Genomic DNA, 25666 nt, shown 5'->3' with positions numbered 1-25666 from the left:
ACATTTTTATTTTCCAGGTACTCACTACCGGAACTCCTGTTTCCGTCACGCGGCCGCTCACGTGCTCTCTCCTCCACTGAGACCTGACCCGTCCACTCCTCAAGCCATGGTGGAAGCGCTGGCCGAGTAAGTCTTACCAATAATTCCCAAATAAAACCTCAACGGGTCTCGATTAATCAAAAATTAGCCAGTAAAATACAAAAGTCAAACCCAGCCCAATCTCATTACGTGTGACGTCATTTGTGGCCAAAGATAGGGGTAAGCTAACCATAGATCATATCGAGGGGTGAAAACCCACTGCTTTGCAGCATTATATAGATACAATTTCTCCCCATCTACTGCGATTCTTGGCTTCGCGATCGTGGAACTTAATGTCCAGACAAGACCGAATTTCTATCTCACACATTCACTCATGACTCATATTTCCATCCCGTGGGACTGCGTCCTCTGGGACGTTTGCCCTCTATCTTTTGCTCGTCACCATCAGTTTTAGTTTAATGACACAATTCCTTCATCGTGGACCTCATTCGTGTGCACGTGGTAAACACGTGTTTCAAAGTACGCTGCAGGAGCCCACTGACCTGTGTTCTGTTCGCAGTGACCACTTACAGCTGATCGGCAGCGACAACTGCACGTTCCACGAGAAAGACAAGGAAATCGGCAAAGGGAACTTCTCCAAGATTCCGAATGGCGTTAATGGAGTCGAAGACCGCATGACCATATTGTGGCAGAAGGGAGTCAACACTGGTAATTATAAGCCGCCATTTTGACAGTATTTCAATAAAACTCTAATCAGATTTCTTTAAAGGACACCTCACCTACCTAAGTCGTCATGGCCTAAAGCAGCCTTTCTCAAAGTAGGCGATAATGCCCCCTCGTGGGCGCTGTCGGCTTAAAGGGGGCGGTAAGAGAACCAAAAAAAAGGGGACGATGTGTAGAATGTAGATGTGTGCTTGGGAGGCGATTTTATCTAGGAAGACTCTTTCACAGCGACTGAGCTCTCTGAAAAAATGGGGGCGCTAAAAATAATTTATTCTCAAAGTGAGCAGTAGACAAAGTAAGTTTGGGAACTCCTGGCCAAACGGATAAGACGTCCGGTGCATTCGTGTGTAGCGATGCACCGGTGTTCGAATCCCGCAGGCGGGTACCAATTTTTCTAATGAAATACGTACTCAACAAATGTTCACGATTGACTTCCACGGTGAAGGAATAACATCGTGTAATAAAAATCAAACCCGCAAACATTATAATTTGTGTATCCATGTACCGGTCACCGCCCTCGTTGAACCCGTCGCTTGCGACGAAGGGCTCGACGAGCGAATTAACCCATAGACACAGCCCACTGAGTTTCTCGCCGGATCTTCTCAGTGGGTCGCGATTCCGATTCGCTGGTAGATTCTGCGAAGCACTGCTCTTGCTAGGGCCAGTGTTATCAACACTCCCGGTTTGAGCCCCGTGAGCTCACCTACACGTTAGGGTTACGCTGAAATAGCCTCTCAAGGCTGTCAGTATAGGCACCTACCTACGGCAGCCGGGTGGCTCTTGCAGCGTTTTCAAGCCAACTTCAACGGTGGTCCCATTCCGTTTGCAGGAATAATGGACCCGTGCCGGTTCGTGGCGGTGACCAGCTCCAGCGCCGCTAAGATCTTCAACCTGTGGCCGCAGAAGGGGCGCGTGGCGGTCAACAGCGACGCCGACATCGTCGTCTGGGATCCGCGCCTCGAGAAGACCATAACCGCCGCCAGCCACAAGCAGGCGGTCGACTTCAACATCTTCGAGGTGAATGTCTGAGAAACCACATTATTAACACCATCGTCACATATCGTAGGGCCGAATAGGGTGATCGAGCTAAGATTTTATTTATTTATTGCTTAGATGGGTGGACGAGCCCACCTGGTGTTAAGTGGTTACTGGAGCCCATAGACATTTACAACGTAAATGCGCCACCCACCTTGAGATAGAGTTCTAAGGTCTCAGTATAGCTACAACGGCTGCCCTACCCTTCAAACCGAAACGCATTGCTGCTTCACGGCAGAAATAGTGGTAGTACACTATTTCTGCCACTACTAGACCACAAGTACGTATAAAAGGACCGATTTGATTATGAAAATCGGGCCCCATTACCGTTTTCTTTATGTCATTTGAGTCTTTTACTTATCCCACGTTAAGTGAGATCGGGGAACATTTTATCAGTCTTTTTATCATGCTGCATAAGGATTGTGGTATTAGATAGGTTAGGTAGGCAGCGGCTTGGGCCTACTCTTGGCATTGCTGAAGTCCATAGGCGACGGTAACCGCTCACCACCAGGTACGCTCGGCTGCCTACAAGGGCAAAAAAAAAGTTACACCATCAGCCGTCTGTCTGACATCAATCCTCAGGTTATATTTCCATATATCCATAGCACCGTACCACAGGAAGGGAATTTTCTGTTTATTCTTTTGAGGTTCCTTTCACGTGGACCTCATGTCTCAACACGGATGACGGTTTACACGTCGTGACCTCTATGACCTTCAGGGACCATATTATTATAGCACGTCATGATGAAATGAAATGCGTTTATTTCAGGCGACTTAAGCCCATAAAATTTCACATACAATTACACAATATTTATCTTAAAACAAAACAATACCAAAGTTACAATTTATCAGAATTATTAAAAAATAAAAATAAATAAAAATCAAATGAAATTGAATTAAACTTATTAAAATTAAAATTATCAACTACTAATATAAAATTAAAATTAAATAAAAGAACTAATACAATAAATGATGAAATAATGTTAACTGAGTAATCGCCACTGTGTTAAATTAGCGGGAGAGAGATGCTTATTACAACACTGTCTGATTTAGGGGCAGTCCAGTCTGTCAGCAATCATAGAATATGGATATGATATTGTTACGCGCTGAGGGTTCGGGATAAATAAATGTTAAAATTCTTAATTCGCTTCAGGGGATCCATTCGCTGTATCGCGTCGAGTAGTTCCGATTACTAACTGCGTGCCATCTCTGCAACGCTTTTATAGTCGATACGACAGCCACAGCCGATAGACAATAGGTGGCGTTGTACTTCTCGAGCGTTCTAGGTGTTACTAGATCCATTGATATTCGTTTCGGCTATTCGGCGATAGATGGCGTTACTCTTACCACCGTAACAATATACATAATCAATTCAATACCCTGAACCGGTTATGGTGATAGATGGTGACTTGGTTGGGTCGTGGTCTGTTCCAGGGTCAGCACGTGGTCGGCGGGCCGCAGTACGTCATCGTGAACGGCAGGGTGTGCCTGGACGACGGCGAACTCAGAGTCGTTGAAGGTACGCCAAGATATTTAACTTATGGTATACTCAAAAGAGCACCGGGAATGGAGACTAGGGGTAGAATAGGTACAAATCTGGGTTGTCACAATGCTTTTGTGCCCAATGCACAATCCTTTACCTATTTCTGCAGAATATGTTAAAAAAAAGCTCAACAGAAAACAGTTAAAATCGCCACAACTGCAGTAAAACTGTAAGAGATAATAAAAAATCTTACCACGTCCGTAACGTTTGATCTTAATTTTTTTCCCTACCTATGCTGATAGCCCTTTTGATGAGATGCTATTTCAGCGTAACCCTAACATGTAGGTGAACTCACGGGGCTCAAATCAGAGGTGTTGCTAACACTAGCCCCAAGCAAGAGTAATGCTACACAGAATCTACCACCGGATCGGAAACGCGACCCACTGAGAAGATCCGATGAGAAACTCAGTGGGCTGAGTCTGTGGGTTAATTTACTCGCCTAACCCTTCGTCGGGTTCGACGATGATAATTTAATGTTGCCATATCTCAATGTTTTTTTTTTAATTATTATTATTCGCTTTCAGGTCTAGGCAAGTTCCTGAAGACCCCAATAAACAGTCCGTACGTTTACGGGGAGCAGAATCTATCGCACGGCGACCACGACCTGCTCGAGCCGCTAAGCCGGGATTCCCCCGATAGGGTCAACGGTTCCTCCGTGCCAACCGGTCAGTGGAGAGCGAGAGAGAGAGAGAGTATAATCGATGACCATATTTTTCTATTCCTTATTTTCTGAACATTATTCTTACCTAAGCTGATAGCCTCTCGAGGCTATTTCAGCGTAACCTTAACTAGTAGGTGAGCTCACGGGCCTCAAACCGGAGTGTTGCTAACACTGACCCCAGCAAGAGCAGTGCTTCGCAGAATCTACCACCGGATCAGAAACGCGACCCACTGAGAAGATCCGGCGAGAAACTCAGCGGGCATGACCCTGTTGTTGTGCCAATTAAAAACAACACAATAAGATATGTCGTTCAAGAATTGACTCGGTGGTGCAATAGTTAATGCCCCCGACTGTTGCGCCGAGGGTCGTGGGTTCGATTCCCACATCGGGCAAACATTCGTGTGATGAATAGTTTTGTTTGCTCTTTATCTGGTCGTTCATCTATACTAATATATAAATCTACAGTAGTTTTTACGTATGTTCCGTTATAACTACTGAACCATGCTTCCGATTGACTTGAAACTTGTTATCCATGTAGAAAATACATGTACTTAATGGATAGGCTAATATTTATATCAGTGTTGGACTCCCTAATAATAATGACAATAAATAATAATGTTAATTTTAAATGCCCAGCGAAGCGGGCGAGTAAGGCTCGTTATGTATAAATGTTATGTACTATTTAAACGTATATCAGTCTCAGTATATATGTCAGTCTTAGGTAGGTACCCATAACCCAGGGAATTTTAATTTAGGACCAGATGATCGTGCGTGATTTGTTTCCTAGTTAATTAGTTAAGGTTAATTCATGAATGAATGGCTTCAATACTTAAAACACCTTTAGATCTGTAACCGATGGTCATGTGGCGTTAAATAGTTAACAACACGTCGCACCTTTAAAATGATAACAAAAAAATGCGTTTTTTTTGGAAAACATCGATTAAAGTTTTCAACCGAAAAAACCTAGAGGAGGGGGACGGAATGAAAGAGACCGATGGATAGCGTTGTCCCTTTATAAGCAACTTTTGGTCGTTTGATCATTAAGAGTCGCAGTTCATTTTTTGCCACGTACCATCCGGCTATAGAATGAGCTCCCCTCCACGGTGTTTCCCGAGCGCTATGACATGTCCTTCTTCAAACGAGGCTTATGGAGAGTATTAAGTGGTAGGCAGCGGCTTGGCTCTGGCCCTGGCATTGCTGAAGTCCTTGGGCGACGGTAACCACTCACCATCAGGTGGGCCGTATGCTCGTCTGCCTACAAGGGCAATAAAAAAAAAAAAAGAAAAGGGTCGTTCTAGGTCCATTTTTGAATTAACGACCAAATCCAAAAATTTCGAAATGGATCTCTATAATTCTAAAGGTGCGTGACTTGAGCCCGCTGTGTGCGACGATTCACAGCGATAAGTAATATAGTTGTGTGTGGGATTCCCCTAACAGACCTGGCCCTCGTGAACAAGCATCTCGAAGGTCTGAGCGTGACGTCATCCGGCTGTAGCACCCCGACCGGACGGAAAATGAGGGACCCCATGCAGAGGGACTTGCAAAACTCCACCTTCTCTATCAGCAGTAAGTCGAGGCTGCAGTTTTTTTATTACTTACTAGCTGACCCGGCAGACTTCGTTGTGCCTCAATCGATACATAAAAGACCTAAACTTTTGTATAAAATAAACTTAAAACAAACAAAAGAATCCGTCCGACGGGAGACACATCAAAGGAAAAACAAAATTGGTATTTTTATTTAATTCCGAGCATTTTCATATTTATCTACCTTTTAAACCTTCTCTGGATTTCCACAAATAATTCAAGACCAAAATTAGCTAAATCTGTCCAGTCATTTTTGAGTTTTAGCGATACTAACGAACAGCAATTCATTTTTATATACATAGATATGTGTGGACGAGCCCACGGCCCACCTAGTGTTAAGTGGTTACCGGAGCCCATAGACATCTACAACGTACAGCCACCTTGAGATATGCGTTCTAAGGTCTCTGTATTACAACGGCTGCCCTACCCTTCAAGCCGAAACGCATTACTGCTTCACGGCAGAAATAGACAGGGTGGTGGTGGCGCGGACTCACAAGAGGTCCTACTTAACTTTTTAATATCTTTAATGAGTTACAAAACTTTGGTGATTAAGTTAAACTATTGAATATTCTTAAACACTAAATAAAAGTCATTTTCAGTTCAACAAAATTAAATCTAACAACTAAACAAAAGTATTGTGACATCCCAGATTTGTTCCTAACTCTAACTCAGGTATCTATTCTCCCCAATCTACTGTATCTAGAAAGTTAAAAAGCTCTCACTAAGCACACTGGTGAAGTATTCCACAATGTTTTTAGAGAAGTTATGATGTCGTCGTGGCCTAAAGGATAAGACGTCCGGTGCATGCGTGTTGAGCGATGCACCGGTGTTCGAATCCCGCAGGCGGGTACCAATTTTTCTAACGAAATACGTACTTATCAAATGTTCACGATTGACTTCCACGGTGAAGGAATAACATCGTGTAATAAAATTCAAACCCGCAAAATTATAATTTGCGTAATTACTGGTGGTAGAACGTGTTGTAAGTCCGCGCGGGTAGGTACCACCATCCTGCCTGCCGTGAGGTAGTAATGCGTTTCGGTTTGAAGGGTGGTGCAGCCGTTGTAACTATACTTGATACCTTAGAACTTGGTGAGTGGCGCATTTACTTTGTAGTTGTCTATGGGCTCCAGTAACCACTCAACACCAGGTGGGTTGTGAGCTCATCCAACCCATCTGAGCAATAAAAAATTAAAACGACAAAGATGTTCTACTGGTAAGCATTGTTGTATAACTGCTGTAACTCAACAGCTATTAATAAGAGTTGTATTTACAGAAGAGACTGAAGGACTCGACACCAAGACTTCGGTTCGCGTCCGCAACCCGCCGGGCGGCAAGTCCTCCGGGCTCTGGTAGGAACCGGATCAAACCGGACGGAACCGGATCAAACCGGACCGGAGCCGCACTAGCTTCACGGCACGGGCGCGGTGTCAGTCTACTTGTGAAAAAATCTTTAGTTCCACGAAATATTTAGTTACATATTTTATGTAGCACGAACCGGCCTGACTATGAAATTCAACGTCGTTGATCAGTTCGGTAATATTGTGTGCAGAATACGGCAACACTATTTGGTAATATTTTGTATAGAATCCAGCAACACCGTTTTATTTGAATTTTCGACTTCAGAACTATCAGTTATGTGTAATGTTTTGCGAATATCTCTATAACCTGGGTTACTGGTGGTAGGACCTCTTGTGAGTCCGCGCGGGTAGGTACCACCGCCCTGCCTATTTCTGCCGTGAAGCAGTAATGCGTTTCGGTTTGTAGGGCGGGGCAGCCGTTGTACTGTAAAAAGTGAGACCTTACAACTCATGTCTCAAGGTGGGTGGTGGCATTTACATTGTAGATGCCTATGGGCCGGTAACCACTTAAGATCAAGCGGTCCGTGAGCTCGTCCACCCCATCCAAGCATTAAATAAAAAAATAAAAAACCTCGGCGTTTTTAATGTAAAATTTCTTCACATTTTTTATTTTATTTTATTGAAACCTTTTTCACAAGTAGAGTTTGGCTTAGAGCTAGCGGGCAACATCAACTTCATTAGACTTTGTTTGTAATCCAAAGCTTATTAGTGTTAGATTAATTAGTACGTCAGAACTGTGTTTCGAATGACACATTAATATTACGTTCTCTTTATGACTGAGAAAGCAGAAGGCTCTGTAGTTGTGGTCTTATATATTTTCCCTAAAAATTTGGGACTTTTTACCCTAAATAAGTGAATGTTTGAGATGATTTTGTTTAATATGAATATAATCGTGAATGTAGAATTGATATTTTGCGGCGTGGATAAAATTCTAATAGATCACAACAAAAATATACTCGTTTATAAAGTATAATAACGTTTTGATTACTAGCAACACTGATTACGTAGTAGCATTTTTTGAATGTTTATTTTAACTAGTAAATGAATGTTTAATAATGATAATACTTTATAATATTATTAAGTTTTAATGTTCGTTGTAATGATTGGTGGATTTGCTTTAGTGAAAATTAAATTTAGCACTGGCAAGAACAACATACGGAATCTACATTAGTTATTATTTGACATACATTTTTTATTTAAATTTCAGTTAACAAATTTAAATCCATTTTATATTTGGAATGTCCAAAACACAAGTCGTTTAAAGATTGGAAAAATATTGATAAAGATTTTTTTATTTATTTCTAAGAAATCATTTTTTATTATTATTTCATCTATTTAAATAATTGTTTTGCATTTACTCTTAAAATAGCTGTTATAGTTAACTGCGTACTAAATTTAAAAGTTCCAAATTGTCATCAAACCTTGATTTTGGTTATTAATTTGAGGCTAATCTGGCAACATCAGTGTCTGGTGTTACCATTCGAATGTAATTTGTTAAAATCATAATATGTTAAATTATGTTTTGTTTGTTATTACTAGATTTAGATTGCTTTAAGTTTCACTCGGTAATAAAAAAAATATTTGAAAACAATGACTTCCACAAAGTAAATTGTAAACCTCAAAAGTTTGTAAGAAACGTTTTTTGGGAATATTAGCATGTCTACAAATTAGTCTTGCGATTTGTATCACCATTTTGTAATATTTTCTACATGTTTATCTAAATGTTTGTCTCTATGTATCGTCACAAAGTAAATTATATAATCTATATTGTGTTTTATTTGTTTTTAAATTAAGGTTCAAGTTTCAGTGCGTGTAATGTATACAGCACCAACCTGTCTCCGTAAAACAATACCCACTTCAGCTAAAATAGTAGAATATTAGTGATTTCAAATAGTTAGTACTTATGTACATTCGTTTGTACATAGTGAAATTAACGTCATTTTGACGACTTCAAACTCCGATTAACCTTCAAATTCAAACTCATTAAGGATCAATGGCACAATAATTTTACAACTTCGCTCTAATACGCTGTTTCCCAACGTGAGACCCACGCCCCACAAGGGGCCAATTTGATAATGAAAGGGGGCGATCGCACTAAATTTATATAGAAAATCTGAATTAAAATTATTTTGAATTTGAATTTCAGTTTTTTATTATATGTTTTGAAATATTACTTGCAGTGTTCTGATAACAATTTCATAGTGATTTCTTTCTAAAACTTATCATTTATGTTACTGAAGTGAACAAATAAATTTTTAATGTTCAAAATTATGTATGGGGGGCATAAAATTTCTAGAAATGTGACAGTGAGGCATGGCACATAAAAGGTTGGGAAACACTGCTCTAATATCTTCACCAGTATTAATAGGATAACAAAAAAAAAGATGAAACTAATTGTTGTTGTTTTCTTAGCTTTATTTTTCGATTATTTTTCAATAGGTATTTGGAGACAGTTTGTTTCCAAGAACGCGATCTAGCATACATTAAACATGTACATTGGCGATTCAGTCGTCAAACAAAAACTGTATCTATGTTCAAAATCTAAATATCACTAGACATGTCCGATGGGGATTCCTGTCTTAACACACGTCATTACGGATCCTCCCGATTCATTAACGGTGCTTTTAGGTGCCTCAAGCACCGGTCACCGTCCTCGTCGAACCCATCGCTTGCGACGAAGGGCTCGACGAGTAAATTAACCCTCAGACACAGCCCACTGAGTTTCTCGCCGGATCCTCACAGTGGTCGCGTTTCCGATCCGGTAGTAGATTCTGCGAAGCACTGCCCTTGCTAGGGCTAGTGTTAGCAATTCTCTCAGGTTGAGCCCGTGAGCTCACCTACCCGTCCTTAGGCTACCGGCGTATAGGTGTGGAAATAAAATATATTAGCAACACGCCACAATCATCAATCAAGGTTTCCCCGAGAATTTCATTCCTCGAGAATAAAACAACAAATCTCATACAATTTTTAAGTTGTTTATTAAAATAATATTCGTTCAACTGAACACAAGAAATGGGATCAGACCTAGTAAGATTGAGTTTTTATTATTATCGTCTCTTTTTTTTTCTAATTTGAAAACATAATTTTATTTCTTCTTAATTTTCTTCTTCTACTAAACATAAATCGTAACTTGCTCGTATGAGCCTTACTGACCCTTCTTAACAATAAAAAACAACTTATAAAATCTATCAACATATTAATTACGATCAGAATTGAGAGGTATCCCGGATTAACCTGTTCTTTCTTTCAATTTGGCACAAACTGACAACGTCCAAACAATTTGTTCTAGATGGTTTTAAAAAAAAAAGAAAACACTTTTAATGTCAATAAAAAAATGTCCATATCCGCTGACAAACATAAAATCTTTCTCTTTTATTTAAGCAATAATTATTTAAAAAACATATCTAATTACGATATTGACGTCATATGTTTATATTTAATATGTAACATTAACTAACATGAAATTCCATGTGTTTTCGGGACATGCAAATATATATTCTTTTTCGTGTAAAAGTCAAATCGCATCGAATCAAGCACATGGTAACTGATAATGATACGCAGTGTTGTTTCCGATGTATCGTCAGTTAAAATTTCCGATAAAAAATCCAAATCAAAACGCACAATTATTATTATTATTTTTCATTTAAAATCTGGCTCGATATTGCATTTAACAACGTTTAAAAATCTTAATAATAACAATAAAAAGTAATTAACAAAAAAAATTATTTGTTGAATAAAACAAAACCGTCCGTGAACATTCCGAGGGTGTTATTTTTCATATAATAATTAATATAAATGCAATATTTTTTTTATACCAAAAAAAAAAACGTCCCTAAATATTCAATTAGTGAATTACAAATTTATTTACAAATACAACATCTAAATGGGGCTTGCGAATAAAACCGTGTTCATATCTCCCGAGTCATTATTTCCAACTAATATTTTCATTTTGAAAATTTCTTTTTATATCGTAATAAATGTATACATATGTAATTAGCATAATACACTTAAACTAGTATGACACAATTAGATTATACCTATATATATTATACATTTATATCATATATGTACTTACACATATACAGTTTGAAGGTGTACCGAAAGACGTTTAGGAAAAATGTCGAATTAGCGCCATCTAGCAGTCATAACTTAAACTAAATGGTGTCACATAGATGGCGCTTTAAAACAAAAAGAACGTTCAAGTAAAATGAAACTATAAAATAACGGGCGTTCGGTACACAATCAATTGAATAAAATTCACTCATACAACGTTTCTAATCTAACCTATGACAGTCTACATGTTCCGCACAACGGAAAAACAATTTTCCCTTCGCTCCGCCTTAACATTACTTTACACGCTTACCGCGAAAGGAAAATATTTATAAACTAAACCGAAACTAACACTAAATGGAACCTTATTCTGGTGCAGGCCGACAGATAAACGAAGAATCAGAGGCCTCAATAGTTAAATAAAATTACGCGTCATGCATTTTATGTTACTGAAGCTTATAAAGGCAACTCATGGGTAGTGATGGCCGTGTCAAACTGAACATCGACAATGACATCGACAATCGGATGTATTGTTTGCAAACGACCGGTACATCGCTGCCTTTTTCCCGCAACAATCAAACCATCACTACTCGTGAGCTTAAACTTAAAATAAAATGTTAGATTTAATCTTCACATAGAATTAAAATGATGAGAGCTAATAAATCTTTGTCATTTGGTCAAAGTATCAAAAATATTTATTTCAAACGATTCAAGTCAAGTTACAACTCATTTTTGAGGCCTTATAAACAATTTTAGACAGCTTAGATCGTCATTATAATATTCATTGCGGTTATAAGATCGGTTGAAAATCGTTTTTAAGAATTAGTCTTGATCCATGCCATACTTTTACTAACCAAATATTTGTTTATTTTTGTAGTATATTCATGTACAATGCTTAAATAGTTTCTTTCCAGAATCAGTAAAAGGCACAGTAAGAAAAGTCAAATTCAACGCCACCTATATTTCATCTTTAGAACTAAAACGTCAGTTGTTATCTTGAAGAAGTATTTACGTTAATAGTGTTTAGTTAACGGACAAGATGCTAGATGGCGTTGTTATCAATTAAATTTCCTGAAGCGTATTTGGAAACTAAAAATATGGATAGAGAATAATAATACATTGTAAATGACTCGATTTGGGCTCGCGATTTTGAGATCATATGACTATTTATCATCGTAAAAGCAAAGTTACGGCCGCGCTGCGAACTCGTGTGTCGTGGTGAGTTATAGGGCAAATGTAAACAATAAATTCCTTTAGCGAAAACGTTTCGGGCGCGGTCGAAACAATAGACTTTCGCGTTAAATTCACAAATGTGTTTATAAAAACAACAAAACATATTAACAGAAAACGTAACCATCGCGTTTTTAGAGTAATCCTGATTTCGAGGAACATCGCACTTTCGGTCATCGGTAGGTAAAATTTACATTAGGCCTCACAATCGGCGGTGTCACGATAGACAAAAAAAAAATATTTTTTATAGACCCGGATATAAACTCGATTCCGGGTAAGTTCACCCACGAAATGTCGATGTTCCTCAACGTCAGAGATCGCAAACGTTAATTTAGCACCCGGTTCAAATAAACCCGAATCAGAGATGGGGTTTGGGGGGGGGGGAGCGACGACATCCGCTACGTCATCGAGCGATCAACAACATCAACAGTTCAATATCACAACCAACACGCTCGCCGGACTACGAGACGGAGATGACCTCGTGCGTGGGACGCGGCTGGGCGGCGCGGGGCCAGCTCTGTGACGTCAGCTGGCCGACGGACAGGGGGTTGTTGACGTCACGCGGGTTCGTACCTACCGGGTGACGGGCCGGCGGCTCGGAGGCGGGCGACGCGAGCGAGGACAGAGCGCTCAGCCCGCCCGGACTGGACGCCGAGTTGAGCGCGGTGTCCGCTTCGTCGCTGGACGCGTCCGACATCTCCTCGAGCTTGACGTCCTCCTCAGAGCAGGGGGACTGGGTGGGGAGGTTGTCGCCGCCCGACGCGGCCGCCGCCAGTGCTTCCATGTACCGCATGCACTTTTTCTTCCGCCTGTACACCGGGAAAGACAGTTAAACAAACAAATCTTCCATGGGAACGTTTTATATTCTCCAGTCTCCGATCGCAAAAGCGACGGCGCATCAACGCGTAATAACAACGTAAGAGAATATCAAACGTTCCATTTATAATAGAGTCACTAAGCCTACTGAACACAGAGACACGCAAGTTAATAAGAAAAAATAAAAAACTTAAAAAAAGAAAACACATCAAAAATCATGCCGATTTGTTATTAAATGAGATTGACATATAGAAACGACGACGCATGCTCTCCGTTGCAATATGAGTACTCGTATTCCTACCAAACTCTATAATTGAGTCGTCTATTATCAAAGGTGGCAATCTGTGCATTTGGACAAAAAAATGTTATTGATATGTCAATACAGATTGATTTGAATATAATCGTTTCCTTCAAGGAATACGGTTCAAAACCTGCATTAAATAAAGGTTAATACTTAACCTGTTATTTATCTAAGATGTCGTTCAGAAGAGTTTTGTGACTGCCAATGGAATACAAAGTCAATAATTCGTTTTTCTGATTTACCAATAATTGTCCAAAAGTCACATTGCCGGCTTTGATAATAGTCGACTCATATGGCGTAAAGGTTTAGCTTACAAAAAAAAAACAAAGGTTAAGAAAGTTGTACACTACGTTAATTCATGCCCAAATCGCGGCATTAGGGTTTGTACACAAAACTGCGAATCGGCGCGATGCTAATTCGCAACACAGATAACTGGGACACGAATTGCTGCTATTTCGTGCGGCAAGGCGTTTCTTTACCACAATTGGGGTTCAATTCCACAATCCTTTAACATCGCAGGAATGCGGGATGCAAATCAATTGGCAAGTTTTTTATTTATTTATTTTTTATTGCTTAGATGGGTGGACGAGCTTACAGTCCATCTGGTGTTAAGTAGTTACTGAAGCCTATAGACATCTACAACGTAAATGCGCCACCCACCTTAGTTAAGTTCTAAGATCTCGGTATAGTTAGAACGGCTGCCCCGCCCTTCAAACCGAAACACATTACTGTTTCACGGCAGAAATAGGCAGGGTGGCGGTACCTACCCGCGCAGACTCACAAGAGGTTCTACCACCAGTAAATCCCTATTCCCGCATTTTAGTACATTATTATATTCGATAACTCGTATTTCCAAAATCAGACCCTGTAAGTCGAAGTTAATAAAACATAACGACTTATGTATTACTGGGAATTACCCAAATACGAAAAAGTAATAGAATGCAATACATATTATTATGTGACTACCATAAAACTCAAATCTAATTTTTTTTTTTGATTACTTCGAAAAATATACTCAAAAATCGCACCTTCTTAAATCGATATTATAGGCATTAAATACTTAATTTCTCAAACTCCTTGTCAAGTCGAAGACCTAGTAAGTCGAAGGTTTTTGTATTTCCCTTGACATTCGAGATATCGATATGCCACTATAGTGAGCTTAGTAAGCTTAGTAATCAGCGACTACGGAAACTGTAATGTATACGAAACATCAGAGATAATAAATGTAAGATTTGCGTATCTCAAAAAGCAAAGAAAAAAAAACGTTTTATTGCTAATTATCCAAAAAATATATCCCTCATTTCAGATCCTCACACTATTAGTCAAAGTGTTGGGTCGAAAGTTTTTAATCATCTTTTCTTTAGGCACAACCGGCCTTTCTCGGACTAAGAATACGCCGTAATGTCTAAAGGCATTCCACGGAAGCAGTAGTCACTAATGTTAAACAAAACTATACGGGTACCTTAATCATAAAATAAGAATTCACCCATATTTTCATATACTTAGGAAATTATTATTATTATTATTATTTATATTCCAAAAACTAGTCAAACCAAACACAGGGAAGCGAAATAAAAATCACAAATTAGATCATTAATAACGAAGCTAACAAGAAAACGTCACAACGAATAGATTTAAAATCGTCAATTAAAAACTCAAAATCATACATCTATATATACATACGCACGAAGTTAATGTGAAGGCAGAGAAAAAAGCGTCGAAATTAAAAAAAACAAAAAAAAAAACTCAAATCGACATCATTCCGAAAAGACAACATTCATAATACACAGAATTATTACGCAGATAGAACGGTAACCGATGTCTGATCTATTCAGAGTATGTAACACTAGAATTAAACTAAAAATGACAAAGACAAACTAGAAATGACAAATTACATGACATAATTTTTTTTATTGCTTACATCGGTGGATGAGCTCACAACCCTGGTGTTAAGTGGTTACTAGAGCCAATAGATATTTACAACGTAAATGCGCCACCCGCCTTGAGATAAAAGTTCTAAGGTCTCAGTATAGTTACAACGGCTACCCGACCCTTCAAACCGAAACGCATTACTGCTTCATGGCCGAAATAGGAGGGTGGTGGTACCTACCCGTGCGGACTCACAAGAGGTCCTACCATCAGTAAAAAGTCCCTTCTATCTGCGTTATTCCGTGCGTAAACTATCTACGCTAAAACACGAACTTTTCATTTGTAGTCGACTGACCGTGAGCGTACGTCCGGCGGGCGCGGGCCGGCACTAGAGGTTTACGTACGTCGGCTCCCGTGGGGGGCTCCCCACGAGGCTCGCCGCCGGCAGCGGGGTCGCCGGCTCCGGCCGGAGGAGCCCTAACCCGCCCGACACCATTACGCTACTTGATTCAGGACTGTTAGGCGAATTAGCCGAAAAAGTTACAGGAGGAAACATGTGAAATCACAGTTATTATTATAAAGAATTTTCATTAAAAAGGACACATAGATGTAATGTAACAGATATATATGTCAAATGATGTGACAATGAGGAAATAGCGGCAGAGTAAGTTAAAACGCGAAATAAAAATTAATATAAAAGTATTTAGTACAAGAAACAATGAGCAAACAGTGGAAGGGTAAGTGAGAATGCGAAATAAAAATTAGTATAAAGTATTTAGTACAAGAAATACAGAGAGAGGCGTAGAGAAGATTTCAAAGGACAATCGAATCAAGGGGCAAGTAACAGATATATATGTCAAATGATGGCACAATGAGGAAATAGCAGAACAGAATGTGAAATAAAAATTAGTATAAAAGTATTTAGTACAAGAAATACAGACAGAAGCGTAGAGAAGATTTCAAAGGACAATCGAATCAAGTGGCGTTTTGGTGATTAATAAAAATACGTAACGTTTAAGTAAACAAACGATTGATTGAAATTCGAAAACACAATACCAATAGTACCCGCAGAATCCAGCACCCGTCCATGAGAAGCGGCAATCATAAGTGGAAAAAACATTTCGATCAATAATAGTCATTTATTTAAAAAAAAAACTCATCCAACTGATTCATTATATACAATTAGATAAATCAAAATAATCTCATCGTTAACGAAAAACAATGATTTATAAGAAACAATCAAAATAAAATAAGAAATCATCGTACAAGTACAAGAGTAAGGTACAAAGCGAAACGATATTCAGAAAATGTGTCAAGATTTTTTTGAAAGCTTTCGTCGCAAATGATTGCCTTTTCTCGTAAAACGACCGCGCTCTGGTCTGGTCAAATGATTGCCCGCCTAAGACTACAGATCGACTGTGTGTATCAGCCGTCTACTTTCAAAAAAATCTATGCGTTATATCCCGTTTTTTTTTTTTGCATATCACCGAAACTTATTTCTTTGTGAAAAGACACATTTTCTGGATCGTTTCCCTTTCGCTCGCTCCACGAGAGTACACAACTAGATTTCCTTAATAAATCGTTATTAATATTAAAATAAAAATAAATGAAAACAATCTACTCAGGTATCGTTTTGCCGATACGACCGGGCTGAACTTAGCTCTTTTGGAATGAACATCAAAAAAGGTAAGCCGGGTCTTTCCACATAGAAACAACCTTGGTATACCGTACCGATCTCGTGTTGGTTACACGTCGACGGTAACGTTTTTTAAACGCGATCGAACTTAGCACATAAGCGAAAATAAATGATAAAATTACTACTCGCTAATGTTGGGTGCGTGACGCGAGACTCACCTGCAAGGTTTGCACCACTGATTCTGCTGATCGAGGCCGAACCTCGCTCTGCATTTCTTCAAATTATTCCCTGGAAGTGTCACATAAAAACTCTGTTAGCACACACTCTGAGTACGTGGAGGTATCGCGCGAAAATCATATGCGAAGGCAAAAAAATTATAATTCGGAACGCAAATTAAAAACTTTACTAATTATCATCGAAATAAAAAGTTATCCAAAAAAAATAGTTTAAGCTTTTGTAAGCTCAAATAATAAATGACAAATTTTTTAAATAAAAAAAAGTTTGATTAACAAAAACTCATCAAAGTTATCTAAAGGCATCTTAAAATAATCTAATCTACACATAATAATAATACTATGCAGCTACTTCGTACAAAGAAGCACATGCAACAAAAAACCCCATGTTAGTATTAGCATGCAGGTGGGAAAGGGACAAATGAATGGGCACAACGGAAAAAACATTGGTTCCAAAAATAACAATCGAACATAAAATGCAAACTACGCAACTCTAGTTTTGTAAAAGTAATCACAAATTAACCAAAAAAAATGACGCTTGTAAGCAAAACATTTAAGCAGAATAGGTTCTCCGGAATCAAAATAAATATTGAACTTCATTTGGCCAGTATCATTAGAGAACAAAGACCGCAGATACGTAAGCAGTCGTCAGCTGTGTAACTAATAGTCCTGTGGGCTTCTATTCTATACGCCGGATATCGTTACGAGTGCCGTCTTCGTTTACCATGCACGCTTAATGTACCATCTCTCGCCACATTTATATACTCCGAGAAGGCTGTCCCAGCCTTGCCGAGAGCTCGTTACTAAATCCCTGCAAAGCAATTACTCAAAGGTTCAAATATTTGACTGCTGAATAAAACATGCACGCTGCCCGGAATAACGCGGGCGGCTTTGGGAGCGAAACGGAAAGCAAAAAACCGGGACAACCTTCGAAGGAGTGCCACTATTGTCAGAATGTAATAGCGTTTAAAGGAAATAAGTATATGTATGCGATATAAATATAAATTAAACAAAATACTTGTATATACTACAACCTTGTACCCCCTCGAACCATTATGCAATATTATCGTCATACGGTCCGGAGTTCAAGAGGATTGAACTCCGCGGGTCGGGGCTGCGGGGAATGGCCAGCGTCTCTGCTAATCCTTCTTTAATTAACCTCATTTTTGTAATGAATCGAAGCTAACCGTGAGGAGACATCGGCCGCGGGGACTCGAGGAGGGAACGAGCTCGGCTCGACGGGATCAGAGGGGGAGGGACAGAGGGAGCGGCGGAGCTTAGGCAGTACCTCCATCGGTTGTCTCCTGTTTTCGTTTCCTCTTCTTGCCCCTTTGCGTATTTGCCCTAGACGACCAATCGGGATAGAGTTGCATGTGTAGCTGGCGTTCGCGGCGCGCCAGCTCGTAATACTTGGCTTGTTCCTCGCGGCCGAGCGCATGCCACTGTACCGCAATATGGAAAGAAAAGAGAAATGCACTTGGACGGTAGACCTAGACCGGGCGGGCACGCGCCCCCCTAACGCTGGTGCTAGAAAAACAGCCCTCGATAATTTTGATCCTACGAAATGAAATTGGCCAATCGTGTCGTTCCTCACAGAACCTATTCTGCGGTCGGTAATCGGAGTCGCGTCTCGTCTAGACATATACGACAAACCAATATAGTTTCCGGGGATGTGTGGGTATTCACGTTCACTGGACGACTACACAGTACAGAGAAGACGACAAGCGAGGAGCGCGGCGCGGCGCGCGGTCCGCCGGCGTCGCGGCGTCGTGCCGCTGCGTCGGGCGGACCGTCGCCGCGCCGCGCCCTCTTCCGACTCGTGAGCAACGGTTCCAGCCGCTTTTCTAGCACAGGCGCCGCTGCGCCGCGATACACGTAACGTTAACACACACGCACACTCACATACGGGGACGGGTCGGGTTACGGATGCTCCATGAACGTTAGTGTGGACTCGGTTAATCGTGCGCCCGGCCGACACTCGAGCAAGCGACAGTGTTAGTGGGAGGGACGGGGGCAGTGGGGGAGAAGCGAGTGTACACAAGCGTCCATGTGACATGGCAGCCCAGCCCCTCGCGTGTCGGGTCACGTCCTAGGGTCCAATACCTCCCAGCTCAGCGGGACTGCGGTCCTTTTTCCGCTTTTTCTTTTTGGAACCGTAACCGTAGTTGTCACGCGCGCTCCAGCCCGGGTACAGCTGCATATGGAGCTGTCTCTCCTGTCGCGCTTTCTCATAGTATTTCGCTTGTTCCTCGCGACTCAACGAGTGCCACTGCGTGTCACGACACGAGGAGAGTTACAAGGAGATGGACGAGGCACAGGCCTACGCCGCTTGCTACTCTTGTTAGGAATCAGATTTCGTTCCGGCGCGAATTTCAATATCCTTGTATTATTAAACTCATCTATCGGATTGCTGATATGGAGGTAGGTTGCATTGTCTGCTAATTCATGCGAAACTACATTCGGAATGACGAATCGTATTCCTAACAAGATTTAACAAAGGCGTAATCCAGTACACGTATTTTATAATGAAGAAACATTTGCATTTGAATTGTGTCGCTAAGGGTAACAGACACAATGAGATATGGACGGAAGAATTAATGGGAAGTAAAACAATTTCGTATTTCGAGAAACGTCTCGAATAAAAATCGATTTGTTGAAAATTGGACGTAAAAATTATTATACAGTAAAGCAATTTTACATATTTTTTTTAATACTACGACTATATTTTTTGTTTCGTATTGAAAACAAATCGAAAAAATCATTATGCCTTTGTAATAATAGAGCGTTTGCATACATTTTAATTAATTCCGTGATTGAATTGACCGTAAACACTTTACCAGTTAAATGTACAATCGGAAACAAAATTATTATTAATATAAAAATAAAAAACATATTTTTTATATAAATTATATAAGAGATAATTTTGAACGTTTTCAAATTTCGAACTCACCCGTCGTCCTAATATCTGGTTGATGGCCGCCGACTCCTTTAGGGTACATTCGGCGACAACCTTGGCCCTCATCTCCTTCATGTAGAGCATGAAAGCGTTTAGTGGTTTCTTTATGTGAGGTTTCTTTGTTTGTTCCTTGTTAGAGTTCGCCGAAGACTCCGACGGTTTGTCATTCGGGGTGCCGCCATTACCTTTCTCTAATGACCTGGAAAATTATGATTTTATATTTATAATCGATCCAATACGTCAGTGAGTTCTTGTGAAGCACCTAGATCTTCTCAATGAAAGTCGACCACTGCGTAGTCTTTTTTTTTATTGCTTAGATGGGTGGACGAGCTCACAGCCCACCTGGTGTTAAGTGGGTACTGGAGCCCATAGACATCTACAACGTAAATGCGCCACCCACCTTGAGATATCAGTTCTAAGGTCTCAAGTATAGTTACGGCTGCCCCACCCTACAAACCGAAACGCATTACTGCTCCACGGCAAAAATAGGTAGGGTGGTGGTACCTATCCGCGCGGACTCACATAAGGTCCTACCACCAGTAAGTCTAGAAATATCATTTAGTTGACTAAGGAACTAAATTTATAATCGACCATAAAAAAAGGCATTATTTATGGCGTACAATTAGGTCAAAACATAGACGAAACTTGTATGATATAAAAATGAAACGTCAAAGTAACATTACAAATAATATTACAGTAAACAGCGTTACAAATGCAAGAGTGTTTGTTGGTTATTGCTTCTAAGTTTATTACAAGAGATCGTTTTTTTTTTTTAGATTGACGTAGGCTTTTTATTTCGATAGAAAAATTACGTAATAACAGTGAATTAAAAATTAAACACCATGAACTAGATCTGAATATTCAGTGTTGATTTCACATTTACAATTTCGTACCTAAGCACAGAACTATAATATATTGTAACAGAAAACGTGGCAGACAGGTTAGTCGATCGATAGATGAAATTAAACATTTTACTATAAACTAGACGAAGGATATAACTTTCACTTATAAGAAAAGAGCGTTTACAAAGATACCGCGTTCCGAAATAAAACAAACTGTCAATCGTTATCAATAATGACATTGCTATGACAGTTGACGTTTTAGAACTTTGACAAGCACAGAGCCAGACACTTTCATTGACAACTATCAAAGGTTTCTTTTGTGGCAGCAACAAAGTCCACTAGTAATGTATCTAAACTAATTTGGGGTAAAAAAATAATCTAGTAATGAAAGGTAAGAGAAATAAAATATATAACTGTATTATCATTATTATAATAGTGTGTTAGATCGTAGACGTACAGCCACTAGTAGCGTTCATTACACACATTGCTATAACCTGTGGTTGAGACAGAAAACCCGCCAAACTGTTTAATATCTGTAAAAGTGCACAAATGTGGGGAAATGAAACAAAGGCAATAAAAGGCAATAAAAAAATAAAAATGAAACAAAGCCGCTGGACGTAACTTCTCGAGATCCTCCAAAAAGTCCACTAAAAATCTCAGTAAATGACCACCATTTTACTAAGATTATATTTCATCCCATATCATCTCATCTCATCTCTTTTCATTTCATTTCATCGCAGTTAATGAATGTCTCAAATTTGTCATCTTCATTTCATTTCACTCCCTATTGTATTTTTTTACAAAAATAAGAATATATATAAAAATAAGACATGACCTAAAGGTGTTAGTTACCAGGTCATAAAATCCCTTAAAAAAAACCCAACCAAAAATGAAAATTAGAGTCCGACTATTTAGTTGTACTAGAGGTCCCGCACTAGTCGAGATTCGACTATAATTAATTGGAATTTTAAGTTTGTACATAATTATGATTGTATTTTATACTTCTATAATCACAAATTTCGCCAAGACTACACTATAAAAAAATATTAATAAAGACAAACAATATTTAATATATTCTCAATTTGACCACAGACGTCAAGAACAAAAGTTTGACAATAAATAGTATGCATGCGTGTGTGCGTCAAATACATGGTATGTAGTGTGTGTAATGTTTTCTTTATTGATTTGATGTATCTTTTATGCATTATTTTAAAAAAATATTAGCATTGTGCACTTCTTCTCTATATTCTCTGTAAGTGTAGAAAATTTCATACTCCTCCGTCCGCGCAATTTTCGTAAAAATGGATACAAAGTTTTTGCTTCACGTATTAATATATAGATAATTTGTGTATCCCGTACATAACATCGTTAAATCACTTCAAATACAACTGCATAAATGTTTGTACGTTGACTCGTACGTGGAAGGACGCGCTCCAAAATACACTAAACTGGTCGAGGGGTGAAAGATAATTTGATTTAGGCGACATTTTGCAACTTTACAGGAGAGACATTTAAAGTTTAAAATATGTAAAAAAAATGTCATAACAAAAAAAACTTCTTCAACTATTTGAATGGGGTAAACTTAATTGAAGTTCAATCAAAAACATCTTTTTTTTTATTTTATTTTTCCTACCTAACCTATATAGCCTATGATAGCCTTGAGAGGCTATTTCAGCGGAACCTTAACTAGTAGGTGAGCTCACGGGGCTCAAGCCTGACGATGTTGCTAACACGAACCCTAGCAAGAGCCGTGCTTCGCAGAATCTACCACCGGATCGGAAACGCGACCCACTGAGAAGATCCGGCGAGAAACTCAGTGGGCTGTGTCTGAGGGTTAATTTACTCGTCGAGCCCTTCGTCGCAAGCAAGCGAAATTTTAGCGAAATCTCTGCCCCTGGGATTGCTGATGTCCATGAACGACGGTAACCACTCAACATCAGGTGGGCCGTATGCTCGTCTGCCAACAAGGGCAATTAAAAAAAAAGTCGCTTAAACCAAATTTTAATAGCCTTTCACATAATAATGGTGTTTATTAAAAAATACTTTTGATAACGAGCCTTTACTATTGCACCGAAAATATCGTAACCATAATCGTTCGTTAAGACACGATTAAGTCGGAATATATAAATTTGTGAAGCAAGCGATCGATACAAGGGGGACATCGGTATGTAAATGCGAGGCATAGGTGTTAACGACACGACAAGGCGGATGGCGATAAACAGCGTTCATCCGGTTCGAAATAGACGACGGCTTCCGGCGTAACCCAGCGGACACACGTATTCCGAGATCTTATTTATTTTATATATATGTATATATTTTTTTACGAAATGTCTCCTCGACTGTACTAACTATAGTTTAGGGTTAAGCAGTTTTGTACTGTGAATGTATGGTTCCCGCGATTCCGATCCGGTAGTAGATTCATTCGCGAAGCAATTGCTCTTGAGTTGTTAGGTCTCCTTCGGAGGCGCTCGGGCAGTTGTTGGCAAATCCCACCCCTCCTAGCTGAGCCTTCGCTCGCCCACATGTCCTGGTGAAACTGGAAAGGCCTTCGGGACACCAGTAATCTTTCAATAATAATTTAAAAAAAAAGGTATGGTCCCATTACAATACTGAGTGAAAGCTCGCGTATTAGATGGGCAATTTAAAAAAAAAAATACGTCGTTGATCGTAACATAAATCCGACATTAGTTAAAATTAAATAGTGATTGTGTAATTATCGAGGTAACATTTTTGAATTTTTGAAAAAAAAAATCACCTGTAATTTTTACCGTTATAGACAATTAGATAGATAAGCATCATGTTTACGATTCTTAATTTTTTTGTTTTTGAATTTACATAATTGTATTTATTTTTATAATGTTTTGTTTAAAACGTCAACGGTATCGTGTTTTGGTATTGTAAGGCTGGTTAATGAACTATCTCTGTCCTACATTTCCTTTCTGTGTAGGTGATATACACTCCCATCAAAACTGCAAAAGTAATCGCAGAAAAATCATTGATTCATGGGACGTTCATTACTGACCTCGACTGTTATGCTGTAAGCTGTGGAGGGTAGGGTAAGGTAGGGTTTATAGGGCAAGATAGGTAGGACCAATCTATGTGGGTTCAAACCGACACATAGCTAATAAGACAACAAGTTAAATCACAAAATAATGCAATGTTATTTTTTTTACTTTTTTTTAATTGAGTACTATCTGGTATTAAGGGGTTACCGGCGTCCATTACAACTTGAACGCCGACAAGAGACTTAAACTTGAACTTTTATTTGTTGTCGCCTATGACATTAACAATGATAAAAAGTTTTCAGGTTACCAACCAACTGCAAGCATGCGTGTGCATTGGTGACTACGAAAATTTGATAGAAGGTTGCCAAGCGTGCTGTCTAATTGTTGTTAGCTCTGCGCGAACAACCAAAAGCATAATGAAGTAAGCCTAAAAATAGTCCGCCTGCCGGATCTAAATCGAAAACATTCATAAGGCCTATATACAAAGTCGTCTATCCTCATTAACAAAATTAAAATTCGAAAACATATTCCTGTAATGAAATTCGTGGAAAAGAACAAAAAGATCACGATCAATCTTGACCAAATATAAGACGAAGAATAAAAATAAAAAAATAGAAAAGAAAGCAGTCTTGAGAAATGACTTCCCGTTACGTCGTAGAATTTTATTTTTATAAATAGAGAAAAACTATAAAATACATTGTCAGTGACACGTTACGAGTGGATTTATGTCATTATAAAAGTTTAATATAGCTAAATTAGTCCGTCGGACAAAAGAGCCGGTCAGGGCTGTGTAGCGCTTTTAAAAAAAAAAAAAAACTTCAAGTTTAATGTCATTAAAAATAAACTTGCTTTTTTTTAAAATCTATTTTTGTTTTTCATCCAATTAACTATATTGATTTAAATTTATTCCGAAATTAGATAATTTATGATTATCATCGATAATGTCTTACATACAGTTCTGAGATATTTTTTGGCTGTCAACCCTGAATTTATCTGAAAACGTACGACTTCCTCTAAAGCGGCCGGTTTCGTGTTACGTTTAAATTAAGAAAAAAAAAAACACAAAAAAAACAACAACAATAAAATCTTGAAATAAATTCCCTCACTACTAATCGTATATACAAGATGTTGTAACTATACTGAGACCTTAGAACTTATATCTCGAGGTGGGTGGCGCATTTACGTTGTTGATGTCTATGGGCTCCAGTAACCACTTAACACCAGGTGGGCTGTGAGGTCGTCCATCCATCTAAGCAATAAAAAAAAAATGTGTCATTAACGACGCGTAGGTAGGTACTATGTGCAGATAAAATACAGATTAGATTCTCAGTCGAATTTAATAAGTCAATTTGATTAAATCATGACTACGCTGTGAGTATAATTAATTGTTGATACGATATTATTTTTCTGTCAAAAACGTCAGTCGTAAACGTTTCTCTCAAACCATTAACAGTTTAGTTCTGTCGCAAACAGAAACTCGGACGATCCTCATGTGTTACCGTAGCCCGTGGACATCAGCAATAGAAGGGATACAGCCAGATCTTATCACACCGTACTTTATTTACATTTCGCTTTACGAGAGATAAAGGAAACCACGGCGGTAAGTTAATTCCAGAGTTGAATGCATTGAGGAGAAATTACCCCTTACTTCAGCTCTAACACTAGGAGCAGGCTTAGGGATCTCGGTAACCGTACTCGTCGAACTCGACAAAGAGTTCGCCGTGCAACCTAACCCATGAATCAGCTCGCTGAGTTTCTCGCCGGATCTTCTCAGCGGGTCGC

General features: G+C 39.2%; 2 protein-coding genes across 14 annotated transcripts in view; one reads left to right on the top strand and one right to left on the bottom strand.

The window, feature by feature from the left end:
- The window catches only part of LOC101742594 (dihydropyrimidinase), an 83579-nt gene extending 74870 nt beyond the window's left edge, over positions 1 to 8709 (top strand). For 3 of the 5 annotated variants that reach the window (XM_004926763.5, XM_021348399.3, XM_012690915.4), the window contains exons 8-14: positions 18 to 126; positions 599 to 747; positions 1592 to 1779; positions 3232 to 3316; positions 3865 to 4005; positions 5439 to 5567; positions 6862 to 8709. In XM_004926763.5, the coding sequence (XP_004926820.1) occupies positions 18 to 126; positions 599 to 747; positions 1592 to 1779; positions 3232 to 3316; positions 3865 to 4005; positions 5439 to 5567; positions 6862 to 6941 (881 nt within the window). In that variant the 3' untranslated portion in view covers positions 6942 to 8709. Of the gene's footprint in view, positions 1 to 17; positions 131 to 598; positions 748 to 1591; positions 1780 to 3231; positions 3317 to 3864; positions 4033 to 4107; positions 5280 to 5438; positions 5568 to 6861 lie in introns of those variants that run through there. The other 2 variants (XM_062676457.1, XM_038020827.2) reach the window with 2 other exon arrangements.
- A 1196-nt stretch (positions 8710 to 9905) lies between these two features.
- LOC101742450 (protein pangolin, isoforms A/H/I/S) overlaps positions 9906 to 25666 on the bottom strand; it is a 229780-nt gene continuing 214019 nt past the window's right edge. For 4 of the 9 annotated variants that reach the window (XM_038020919.2, XM_038020921.2, XM_062676461.1 and 1 more), the window contains 4 exons: positions 20032 to 20236; positions 19185 to 19350; positions 17067 to 17136; positions 9906 to 13035 (listed from right to left, as the gene is read on the bottom strand). In XM_038020919.2, coding sequence (XP_037876847.1) covers positions 12687 to 13035; positions 17067 to 17136; positions 19185 to 19350; positions 20032 to 20236 — 790 coding nt within the window. In that variant the 3' untranslated portion in view covers positions 9906 to 12686. Of the gene's footprint in view, positions 13036 to 15567; positions 15728 to 17066; positions 17137 to 18369; positions 18524 to 19184; positions 19351 to 20031; positions 20237 to 25666 lie in introns of all 9 variants that reach the window. The other 5 variants (XM_038020920.2, XM_062676460.1, XM_062676462.1 and 2 more) reach the window with 3 other exon arrangements.

Source organism: Bombyx mori, chromosome 27 (genome assembly GCF_030269925.1).
Source record: "Bombyx mori chromosome 27, ASM3026992v2".
In the NCBI taxonomy this organism is placed as follows: Eukaryota; Metazoa; Arthropoda; class Insecta; order Lepidoptera; family Bombycidae; genus Bombyx; species Bombyx mori.
Note: the sequence above shows the minus strand (reverse complement) of the source record. Positions and strands in the feature narration are given on the sequence as shown.